Source organism: Siniperca chuatsi, linkage group LG18 (genome assembly GCF_020085105.1).
Source record: "Siniperca chuatsi isolate FFG_IHB_CAS linkage group LG18, ASM2008510v1, whole genome shotgun sequence".
Lineage (NCBI taxonomy): Eukaryota > Metazoa > Chordata > Actinopteri > Centrarchiformes > Sinipercidae > Siniperca > Siniperca chuatsi.
This window is the reverse complement of record NC_058059.1, coordinates 9,593,715-9,606,153: the sequence shown is the minus strand read 5'-3', so window position 1 is coordinate 9,606,153 and position 12,439 is coordinate 9,593,715. Positions and strand designations below refer to the sequence as shown.

At 38.2% G+C, this 12,439-nt stretch overlaps 1 protein-coding gene across 2 annotated transcripts; it reads right to left on the bottom strand.

Moving 5' to 3' along the window:
• Positions 1 to 1,983: 1,983 nt before the first annotated feature.
• oacyl (O-acyltransferase like) lies at positions 1,984 to 10,669 on the bottom strand. Of its 2 annotated transcripts, XM_044174988.1 has the most exons (15): positions 10,490 to 10,667; positions 8,381 to 8,514; positions 8,204 to 8,282; positions 7,991 to 8,126; positions 7,651 to 7,853; positions 7,218 to 7,430; positions 7,030 to 7,132; positions 6,813 to 6,914; positions 6,493 to 6,658; positions 6,322 to 6,401; positions 6,099 to 6,209; positions 5,753 to 5,876; positions 5,388 to 5,574; positions 4,807 to 4,949; positions 1,984 to 4,679 (listed from the first exon to the last, which is right to left on the bottom strand). In XM_044174988.1, the coding sequence occupies exons 1-15, from the start codon at positions 10,662 to 10,664 to the stop codon at positions 4,575 to 4,577; spliced, it is 2,061 nt and encodes a 686-aa protein (XP_044030923.1). In that variant the 5' UTR covers positions 10,665 to 10,667; the 3' UTR covers positions 1,984 to 4,574. The 2 variants fall into 2 exon arrangements, with proteins under 2 accessions (XP_044030923.1, XP_044030924.1); XM_044174989.1 differs by lacking the exon at positions 1,984 to 4,679 and having other exon boundaries at positions 4,828 to 4,949; positions 5,388 to 5,500; positions 10,490 to 10,669.
• Positions 10,670 to 12,439: the final 1,770 nt, after the last annotated feature.

The following is a 12,439-nucleotide window of genomic DNA, read 5'->3' as shown; positions in this document are numbered from 1 at the left end:
GGATTTAAAAGAATAGTTTGACATTTTGAAAATACGTTTAATTGATATCACTCTCATGTCTGTAAGCTAATCATGAAGCTACAGCCAAAAGACAGTTGGTTTCACTTAGCATGAAGCCTGAAAGCAGGGAAAAAGCTAGCATGGTTCTGTCCAAAGGTGAAAAAAAAATCTGCCAACGGTGAGTATGTGTTAATTAGTGAGTTTTAGAGGTGCTGGTAGGTGGATTTTTTTTTTACCTTTGGACAGAGCCAGACATGCTGTTTCCCCCTGTTTCCAGTCTTTATGCTAAGCTAAGATAACCAACTGCTTGCTGCAACCCCATTTTGAACAGACAGATATGAGAGTGGCATTAATCTAACTCTTGGCAACAAAGAAAATAAGTGTAATTCCCAAAATGTCAAAATACTTTTGTTTACTTTGTGTTTTGAGCACCGACTTGACTCCAAACCTTGAAAAAAGGTAGTAGGCTGTTCAGGAGTCTACAGAGTTGGATATAAACAGTGAAATACAGTCACTTGAGGCGCCTTTTCATGATCTAAAGTGGTCTCTTGTTAGACTTCACTCCTTTTTTAAACACTGCTCATGTCTGTTGCATATAATTACACATTTGCTTAAAACTTGTCTGTTTAATTATTTTAGGGCATTTTCTCAAGATCATCCCATCAATTTCTCCCAGTTACTTCATCCCATACTGTTATCCTGCTGTTTGGCAACTTTCAGTGACTTATTCCTGCTACAAAGCTGTCTTTCACTTCATGTCTTGCAGTTCTCTTTCTCCTTTCATTTGGGCCTTCTTTCTTGTTCATTCTTCTCATGTTTCTCCAAGACCAGGCAGTCACCATCGACAGGCTTCTCCAGATCCTTATTGTCACAGCTTTGCAATTTTCATCACTCTTTTCCCAAGTCCGCTTTTGATGCTTAATAAAAAAACATTTTACACTTGAGAAAACTCGAGATGGTATCATCATTTGGTTGGATCAAACATTGTTGCAGAGTTGTTTACTTCCCTGTATATCTTTCAGAAAGCCACCTACTAAATGTTCTTTCATAATGACCATGAAGGACAGTTTTGTTATCAAGAGTAATTTATGGCTCTAAACATCATCGCTCCTGTCACAGGTGAGGGGAGCGGATACTTTTACTGCTTTTTAAAATCACTGCATTGTAAATAGTAGTTTTAACAACAGAGACCCTCCAAAAAACTGAAATGTCTCAAGTCTGATTTTAAAAAATAAATAAATAAAATAGACTATTTATGACTATTTTTAGCTACTACTTCTCTGAGAACACTGACACCCTTCCAGCTACATTGGCAAGGCACTGTGTGCAATCACTATTGCTAGTGTGTATGTGTGTGTGTCTGTGTGTATGTGCGTGTGTGTGTGTGTGTAGAGAAATCAGTGACGAGTTTTATGAATGAATGACCCCCCCACACTACAAATGGTTTCATTTATTATTACGAGAACAATGAAAATAAGAGGATGAGGACACAAACCGTTAAAATGGTGTCATGCCCTTTTGCTCTTTTCATGCCATTATGTAACACTTGTGTCAGCACACCTGTTCTTGCGGTGCCTTGTAAATCTACTAAGCAACGGAGGGAATGTTATTGGACTATTGGTGCATGTGTGTGTGTGTGGGAGTTGTTGTGTATTAATTTGCATGTGACCCTACTGTGTTTTCTTTCTTCAAAAAATAAGTATTTCAGGGCAGGTTTATTGTAATAAAATTACTTTGTAAGTTTTAAGAATAAATAAAGGAGAGAAGTTAAACCACTAAAATAAAGCTTTACTCCTAATGTGTCACATCACCCAAATGACCATTACATAAATTGAGTCACCAAGCAACACTTGGACAGGACTTTAATAAGGCAGGACTACTATGATGTAGTTGTTAAAGGATGTGTGTGTGTGTGTGTGTTGCTGGGTTGAGATGGTGGGTGAACTGTGGGGCAACAAGTAATCAGTACAGAGATTCATTGCATAAAATTGAAAAATAACCACTTTCTGTATTCAGCAGAGGGGGTACAATAATATGGCATGTCTTTTAAATGCAAAACAAATCTTGAATTACGCAATATAAAACTATGCATGCATTTTTTTTCTTTCTCCAAAACAGTGTCGTTTTTAAATAAATGCTCTAACAGTCTCAGACATGTTACACCATCTTGAGCATGTTGTTGTGGGGTTCTGGATTGGATGTGACCCCGTGGACCCATGTAGTCATAGTGAGAAGTGTCATCTTACCAAAGCAAGATATATTTTTACACCATGTTGCTGCACAGACTGCTTCAGCCTGGCATCTGGCCTCCTTCCCTAACCTCCCCAGACAGGACCAGGTGAAAAATGGTGTTGCACATGTAATAAGTGTGCGTCACAACCACGTTTTGTTTGTGTGGGTGCGTGAGAGAGTCAGCTAAAGGATGCCTTCCCAGAACCAATTAAGGAAGGAGGGCCATAGCAGGCAAAGGAAAGATATGAGACACATCTCCACTATGCCAAAGTGTTATGAAAGAAATAGCAAACCATATTTGGCATTTATCTTACACCATTGAACACATATTAGTCTAGCTTAAACTATGAAATTAAACATGATTTACATGACAAGTAAGCACATTGAATGCTGGAAATTATGACAAAAATTCTGGGAGAAATCGTATTGTTTTTTTATCTCCATCGTGGTGTCAAACATATGCGCAGGAGGTCTGAACAATTTAAAAAGACATATTATCAACAGCTTTAAAAAACCCTGACAGCAATTTACAGTAACAGGGTTCCATTATGCTGATTTTACAACATTACTCCAGTGAAAATCACCACACAAGGAGTTTGTTTCTGTGTAAACGGCAGAGATTAACAGTGGCAGAAGGATCTAAGTATTTCTTTGAGGCTGTTCACCAAGCATTACTAAGCTTAATACAATGCACAACGGAGCACATGCCTTGCATAACTCAAGTGCTAGGATGGAAACATAGCTGGGTGTTTTTGTGTCATAAGAAACTGAAAACCTTTGCTATGGTCTCATCAGCTGAGTCATTGTCACTTTCAAATTCTGACTCACTGCCATGGACAGGGGTTGTTGATATGACCCAAGTTATTTGTGTTGTCTTACACCAGACCCGTTAATAGGAGGGGAAGGATGATCGGGGAATACGATGAACTTTGGGTCACAAGGAAGCCAGTCACACTAGTCTTGTCCTCCGCAAGAAGGCAGTACTTTTCACTATCTCTGTCCGTTCCTCTTTTAAAATTAGACTACGCGGGGAAACAGTAAATCATTATTATCATGCTTATGGAAAATCACAACTAATCCTGAAAAGGAAAATTTTTTTCTGCATGAACAATTGACATTACATTAATGTCAACCATTAAAGATGGTGATTTAAAGTAATCAGGGAACTTCTCCAGAACAATGTGACACCAGTGATGATGAAATATATAACTGTATATAAGATGATTATATACATGATTTCATGCTTAATACATAACTGGCCTTAATTAATCATCTTTAATTAATATATTAATTGACCTGTGAGATTAAATGAACTGTATCAGCTTTGAATCATATTTAATACTCTCCATGACAGGGACACTTGAAGACCTTGTTTCTGACATGTGAAACCTCTTGTAGAATAATTTAGAAGTTAGAAGAATTAATGTCCTTATTGCTACACAATATCTTAGCTGAAGAGTTTTTCACATTAGGGGATGGCATGCTTTCAGAGACACAAGGTTTTCACCACCATTTATGTGGATTTCTTCATGAGCAGCATTATAATTCTGGTCTTTCCAAAATTTCGACAAGATCATCTGTGCAGTTAACAAATTTCAAAATAATAAGACTCGAAAGGCCTCATGTCAGAATTTTATTAGAAACTCTTTTTGGCATATTATAACACACAACGAGGGATGCCAATGGCAGATGACTGCTTACAGGGCAATTTCATTGCTGAAATAAAACTAATAGCCTAAACTTTCTTCATAAGGTTAGAAGGTGTACTGCCAGGGAGGGACAAGACAGGGCTGCCCCATTTCTCCACAATTATTTGCCCCTGCAATCATCCCTTTGATTCAGTGGTGATGGGCATAATATAGCCAAGACAACACAAAATATATATGCTTTATATGCAGATGACATAATGTTATATCTGTTAAACCATTAACCTGAAAACCAATTCAGTTTTACAAAATATGGACTTTTTTCTACCTTCAACTCTGCATTCTTAATTTTTTTTGGTATTATTGGTTCTGGATGCTGTTGATGTTATTTTTACCAATATCACTGTGAAGGTTGATGAATGTGTTGATTTCAAAGATCTCACCTTATTTTTGTGATCTGCAGGATGTTATCTATATCAACCCTCTGTAATCTGTTGAACAGTTATGGAGTAAAAGTAGTAACCACTCAGCAATCACCAAAAAAACCTATTTTCTTCCCTTTTAAAAAATAATAAACAGGTTTATTTTAAACAAAAGCAGAATTGAACAAGAGTATTTGGATAGCTTACAAGGCACAAGCAAACAGAATATAAGATTAGGTGTGTTAACTGGAGTATTTTGTGTGCTGATTTGTCTTTATGTACTGCTCCATTTTAGGAGGAGGTAGGGTTTCTCAACCAGCACAGTAAACACGTAGCTCACCACCAGCGTGAGAACCAGGTGGCCAAGGAACAGGTACATCTGAAGAAGAGACATACAATACATTAAGTTAAAAGGCATAGAGAAACACAACCAAATAATGGTCAAATCTGAAATACCTCAGCATTAGGCTTGAAACTGAATGAAATGTGCTGTCTGAAGTACTTACAAAGTTGATGTCTGTGTAGTGGATTGGGGTCTCTTGCAAGCCAATGTAGAGGATAATGAAGACAGGATGTGTCAAATAGCAGGCGAAACTAATGTTGGAAAGAGGAACCCACAAACCCAATGACAAGAGGCTCTTGATAAATCCTGGAGAAACAGTGAGAGACACAGAAGAAAATGTAGCATTGATTTAGCTGTTACTCACAAGTCACTTAACAAGAAGTGTGCAGACATGCTACTACTGTATTTGTATCTATATTTGTTAAACCAAATCATTCATTTGGTTTTGTATTCTGTAAAGAGGTAGGTGAGGGTTAAAATGTATTGTTGTTTATTGCTTAGGCTAAAACAGTAAAAATCCCCCGAATTGTACAGTATATTTTTCTCATACTGCCATTGCTATTAGTATAAAAATCATTAAACAGCAAGTTACGGTATTGTAGTGTAGTCAATCATTGATCAATATGATCAATAGTTTTGAATGCAGAAGAAACACATACTTGAATATTTGTTGCATATTTTAAATATATTATTATATATTATATATAATGTATTTTGTTTTTCCTGAATATGGTATTTGTTTACCTCCGTAACCCTCCTCACAGGCCAGTATGATCCAGGTCACAGCCAGAGCCCAGAGCGGTCTGTGCAGTCCCTGGTAGAGGGCATGAGGCACAGATGGATAGGCTGGGGTCTCCCTGAGGATGAAGGCCAATCCAACCAACACAGCCATGAGTGACAGACAGCAGAACCAACCAAGTGCTGCCTGCCACTGGAGCAACAGCAAGACACAATAAGCACATAAGTGGGATGGTAGTTGCTTGTATGTATATGTCTATTTGGCTTGATAATGTCACAGAAGAGCATATGATGTGTTCACATTTACTAAAAGAATAAGCTGTGTAGTGATTTTGGCAGGGATGCCTGTCAATGTAATCAGAGGTTCTCACCTTTTGCTTTAACAGCTGATCTTTCTTTGTTGTCAAGTATATTCCAGTCAAGACCCCTATTAAAAACGGTCCATATCTTGTGTAGGGTTTCACATAGTAATACAAGACATAATTCTCAGATGTCCTGCAAAGTAAAGAAACAAACAACAAATAAAACTAGTTTTGAATTTTAAAGAAACAACTAAAATAGCCCTTACTCTCTTTTACATTGGATTTCACAGTATAAAAAAAATTAAAGTTAAAATTAAATAAAAAAAATTACTTGACATCTAAGTCACCTTACATTTCATGCATTTGGTTCATAAGCTGTTTGCATTAGTACCAGATCACCATCAGTAAGTCTTACAGTGTAGACGGCTGAAAGACTGGCAGCTGTAGAAGTGCAGTTATAACAGCACTGGTCACAGTGGTCATCAGCAGAAGGCCTCCAGCAACAACTGCAAACACACCTCTGTTTCTGATCAACAAAAGACAGGATGAATAAACAAAATGCATTTTTTAGGTAGAAATCTGATTTACCTGAGGACTAAAGATTTTGCTATTTTTTAAAATCATATGAAAGGACATACAGTCTGTAAAAATAGACCAACAGAGGAGTGGTGGCATAACACTGGAAGTCCAGAGACAGGTACCATGTCCAAGGAATACACTGAGGAGAGATTGGGAGATAGGTTAGTATAGAAATATGTCAAAATAGAATTAAATACAGCACGAAGGTCTAAATTACTGCCTAAACTTACTATCTCATGGACTGGGAGGAGATTGCTTATCAACAGTAAGTTAGCCCACCAGTAAGTTTTACAATCCATCACTGTATCTATAAATGGGAACCAGTAAGGTCCCCACTGGACCAGAGAGATGAGGCCAATGGTTAGACACATAATAAACAGATGCAGAGGTTGAATCCTGTAGCAAAGGAAAGACAAAGAGAATTCACATTTACATTAGTTTTAGATCACACATACAATGAAGAGCTTCTAAATCCTTTTTAATTGCCAAGAAAAATAATGACAGTAACACAGATAGATTACCATTTGGTGAAATGGTCAACATACAATACCTTTTGATCCTCTTGAGGAGGTAGTTTACCACCAAACTGGGGCTCAGTTTGTCTTCAGCCCTGTCGATGGAGCCCAGCAGAGACCTTGCACTAAGCAGACCCCTACAAAACAAAAGCTGCTCTAGAAACTGCTAAAACTGGCAACTTAAAAAGCACAATAAAATAGTTGTTTTACAGTAAATCCATCACTGTTTCAAACTTGTTGTTTCAGTCTTACCCGAGCAGTAAAAAGCTGTCCACAGCCAGAAAAACAGGTCCGCTGATGGTAAGCACATACAGAGGGCTGCTTTCAACTGTGTTCTTCCAGTTTTTGTAGTTATCTGCAATAGAGACACTGCAGTGTAAGAATATGTAAGTGAATGACCTGTGGGCTGAATGAGCCAGTGGCAGTGAGTCTTGTCGTACCCAGGTTGTTTATTACGGGGAACTGTGCAGAGTGTCCACATATGATCCATAACAGGCTGAGGACACGGATGCCATTCAGGGAGGAGTAGCATCCTCCTGGGATGGATGAGGAGGTGCTAAAGACACCCTGGCTGCTGGTTTGTAGAGAGAACACCTGCAGGCATCGGTACACACCGCTTCGAGGAAAACACAGTGGTGTGTGGCTGGTGCTGTCTACGAACGACAATATTCAATAAAGCAATGTCTGAATATGAACACAATCTTAATTTTGCACAGTATATAACTTTTCAGTGCTCAATAATTACTCATCATCTTCCCTCTGTAGTCGATCTTCCAATCACAGCAGAGCATCATGCTTGCGATGCATCATCTGGTAAATATATTTAAATCTTTGGGGGACATGTACTCACACAAAAACACATTGTGTACTTACTATTACTATTTTCCTCCAAAGTGCTACTATTCATTTCGATACTGGAGGAGCCATTGGTCATCAGGGTCCCATAAAGGTTGAGGCCAGTGTTTAAACAGGAAGACTCTGCTGTTGGACTGACCTCTCTGTTCCGTTGCCACCTTATCATAGCTGTAAACAGGGTTGCCGCAAGAGGAATTGCTACCATTACACAACACACAAACCTGCAGGAGAAAAGGTATCTGTTTCAGGTGAAGACTCACCAAGGTTACTTTTTTAAAAGACAAAAACAGAATGAGATAGGTTACAAGTACAGATAAGACAGTGGAGAGGGTAAAAAATAGTCCAATCATATACTGACAGGCAGGTGACATCTGATGCATCAGGAGCAATGGTGTTGGACAAACAGTGGGTCATGATCATCTCCTGAGTCGACTGATTGACCAGGATGGCAGGTAAAGGAGGAATGAGGGACGTCTGACCAAACTGAAGTTTCCCTGTTAAAAAAAGTGAAACACATCACAAGTATTGGACTGATGTGAGTCCAGAGAAAACTGATTTTAAAATCACTGACCGTATAGCACCAGCATTTGCACCTCCTCTTCTCCACAGGAATCAGGAACACATAAACCCACGAAGTACTGGACGGTTCCCTACGGTAGTGAAAACACTTTGTTCAAAATCTAATTTTTGTCACCTATAGCCAAATGTCAGGATGACATTTTATCTTCTATAATAAATTTGTTGTTACCTGCCTAAGGAACACCTGGCAGTACTGTCCAGAAAAGGTGGGACCGTGGGCAGAGCGACACTGCTGCAGCAAGCCAGGCTGGTTGGCATTACCTCCTTCAACATTGCTACCCATCTTTCCAAATGCATCATACACTGACAATACACACACAAGCACCACCAAACAACAGTGCAACTTAGTGCAAAGAACAAAACAGCAACTGATTTAAACACCCTCCACAGTCCCTTTGGATAAAAAGAGAGACTGAATTCTTAAAATAAAACATGTAAAATGTGATAGTGATGATTGATTGTGTTGTGCACAATAAGTGCGTAAATCTGCTTCCTTGATTCATACTTTTGGTGTTCTAACAGAAACTGTTTCTACTTCCTATAGTAAGTCAGGACTCCCTCTATGGATCTATCCAAAATAGCTACCACTGTCATTTTAATAAAAAGATTTTCTTTGTCACATAACAGAGACGTTATTTCGTTGTCTTCCTCATTTTTTCATCTAGTTGCCTCAATTGAGTGAAACAGCGCCCCCCTCGGTTGTAACGGCTGGTCAATGATATCCAGTCTGTGTGGTCAGAAACGGCGTTGCACCCTTACCGAAGGGAAAACAGGTGAAGATGGCATTCTTCGATTACTAGATAAGTATCAAAAAATCAGATGTGGTCACTATGACGCTACTTTAAACTGTGAATTGACAGGTCTCTGGTAAAGAAACTTAAAAGTTAACGTTGAAGCCAGTCATGCTCTGGCCTCACAACAAACAGCAGAGTTAATATTTAAATGAAACAAAAGTTTGCTTGTTTTTCAGTGTTGCTAGCTACCGTGTTTTACCGTGACTGGTTAGCTAGAGGCTAGTTAGGGAGGAGATGAGGAGTTCAGCTAGCAAAAAAACTTAATGACCATCTAAGCAACAAGTGTAAGGACATTTTGTGACATGGATATGGACTACTTCATCTTCATGGTGAGTCAGATACACCCTCTGTATCTGTCTATCTCTTTGCTCACTGTTTTTCTCCCTAGTGGTTAAATGTATCTCTGTGGTTGTCTGTGTGTATTCAAATACTTGCTGTGTAGTTGTTATGAAGATCGTGTTATGTACATTACCTTGTTTACTCAGGCACTTTAGCTGTTGTGTGCAGTCACAGGGATAGAGTTTGCAGGGCTTTACATAATTTGTAGGCCTAATATCTCCAATTTTACATTTACAGGTTGTTCATTGTATGTAATTTGTGAATAAGTTTGAGAAGGTCTGCTAGTTCCTTGCGATAATTAATTCATTCCTGTTTTGTTTTTAAGCTGTGCTGTATACTACTACTACTACTACTACTACTACTACTAATAATAATAATAATAATAATATACTTTATTTGAATAGCACAAAATGCAGCTCAAAAGGCTTTACAAAATAAAAGCAGGCCATTTAACAATTAAAATTAAAATACATTTTAAATGGATGAAGAATGTAAAAATAATAAACAGTTAAAAATAATCAAATACAGTAAAGTGAAAAAAATGTAATGTATATTTTACAGCAACATCATATTTATAATTGTAATCCTCTGAATATCCTTGGGATAGTTAGATTAATAATTAACTACTAATTAATTAAAATTGTCTACTAATTGTAGGCAATTTTTGTAGGCCTACACCTAGATAAGATATAAGACATAAAGATATGATTGTCATGTATTTGATACAAGCATTTACACTTAATGTGAATTGATGTGAACTCTTAAATCTTTCCTAAAGCTTTCTAGTACTGTATATATTTTTGTATTTTAAGGGAATACATATGTTTATGTGCATTGTTTGTTTTTGATGTAAATATAAGTCTATTGTCTGCAAGTTCACTAACTGTTATGTGGTTTGTTGCATTACACCACAGTGGAACGGTACTACAATTCTCACATTGTCCAATTTAATAACATTTCTTTAGATGGCCTTTCAAACTTGGCTTCTGATCCACTTCTTGACTAAAATGAGCACTTAGTTTCAATGTAATTGAATTAAATGTTCTCTGAAAGAACAGCTGGCCCCAGTCTGGCCTCTCTAGACACTCTAGTAACTATACAACTTAACATACAATAAGAAAAAGCCTTTCAAAGGTCACACTTACTGAAAACAGCATATTCCTTTGGCCTGTCCTGGTTTATTTCCCAGAGAAAAGTGCTGGTATCCTCCATACATCTTTGAGACACAGTAAAGGCCTGCGTATTTTCCACCGTTACACTACACCCTGCAAACAGAAGGAACGCCACCCAACCCAGGGACATTTTTAGGACTGACTGCATCTTTTTAGCAAGGTGTTTAAATAACACATCATCAAGAAGGTAGCGTGACATTAATCTTGCACGGGATGGATTGAAAACTGCTTTAGCAACTGCAGGTTGTCCCCACCTGGTTTTCTATATCAGGTGTGAGCAGGATTTGGTTACATGAGGATGACAGGCTAACAAAAAAGACCCAGGCTGTGATTATGTCACCACACAGGATCAACATAATTAGAGTGCAAGTCTCATAAGGATGACTACAAGTCAGTGTTGGGTTGTAGCCCCATCACTACCACTGGAATGACAGGTGTTTTACATCAGTATCAGTCTGATTTTAGCCTTAAATAGCCTCAAAGGCTGTTCGGTCCTTGGGTCTGATCACATAGGGAATTGCTGGTCATTTTGTTCTAGATAAGAATAAATTGAAAACCTCAGCTACACATTTACAACTGTTACATTACATTTATCTATTTAGTTTGTTTTTACTGGAACCATTTTTCTCAAGCTAAAATATGAGAGAAGGAAAACCACAGACAGTCCAGTAATTGAAATAAATCACCAATGGCCACTAGAGGGTGAGCTTGTCCTAAAATAGAGTCCTTTCGTAAAGTGCCATGACTTTACCAGGCAACAGTGATGGAGGCAATCTATACACATTCAGTATGATGCAGCTACGTTTTAATCAATTCTAGTTTTTGAGCTCATGCTAGAGAGAGGAGATAAAAATGTATCATATTATAAAGTAAGGAAAGAGGTAGAAGTTTTATCATTATTGGAACATTTTCATTTACCAGTTGGTAACTTGCAAAAAGTAACTGGGACTCTACCGAGGTTCCGCTGTTGACACACACTGACCTAATTGCTGTCTCCTAGAAATTACATTAATACACTAAATTATTTTGTTGTGATGGAAACATTCTTTACGTTCTTTATTATTTTTTTACAGTCCAGGAAGTATTAGACTACATTCTTCTACAACACAGAAGTAGTGGGGAGGTGGTTGAGGTGGATTGTGAGTGTACACAGCACAGGACTTTGACACTGGATTCCAGGATGCGTCCCAAGTTTAGGGAACTATTGTAAAACACTGGTTAAACTGGCATAAATGGATTTTTTTGCCACTTGGGGGCATACAGCAAGCTGTAAACACAACACTGACATAGTTTCACCTTATAAGGTTGATATGGCAAAGTTCATATGGAAAAACAGGAGCAGACCTTGACCTTGTTTTGGATAAAGGTAACGCGATGTATAAAGAGGCCAGGAAAATGGTCCCTGATCATATTCATTTGACTACAGATGAGCTCCCTGATGACGTTCCTGCATGGAGGTATATACATTATATGGACAACTCTTCAGGTATGGCACATTTGGAGAACCTTTACCTGGAGCTGGACTGAGCTGCTTGTTATCAGATGTGCAGTATGCATTACTGTTGATGACACAGTTATGTATTGCAGTATTCAGAACTAGGTCAGGTAGATATTTTTTCTTTGATCCTCACTCCAGAAGAGCCAAAGGTTTGCCCCTACCCCTGGGTTCACGCACTCCTGGTACTACAGTCATGCAAAGAAAGGAGAATCAAAAAAGGAAAAGTATGCTTCTGATGAAACATATAGAGCAAAGATACACAGAGCAACATTAACATTCGTTTGGAATCATTCACCTGAAATCACCTTCCCTTTAGCTCTGTATTTGTCCACCCCCCACCCCCACCCCCACCCCTCTCCCCCCAACAAAATAAAGACATTGATTACATTTTGTGAATTGCCACCATTTAAAAGTACACAGAATAA

Coding starts and splice junctions, on each gene's coding strand:
- oacyl (XM_044174988.1), bottom strand. CDS start 10,664: ATGCAGTCAGTCCTAAAAATGTCCCTGGGTTGGGTGGCGTTCCTTCTG. Junction 8,515..10,489: donor AAAGGAATATGCTGTTTTCA/GTAAGTGTGACC, acceptor GTGTATTGTCAG/TGTATGATGCATTTGGAAAG. Junction 4,680..4,806: donor ACTACACAGACATCAACTTT/GTAAGTACTTCA, acceptor TCTCTTCTTCAG/ATGTACCTGTTCCTTGGCCA.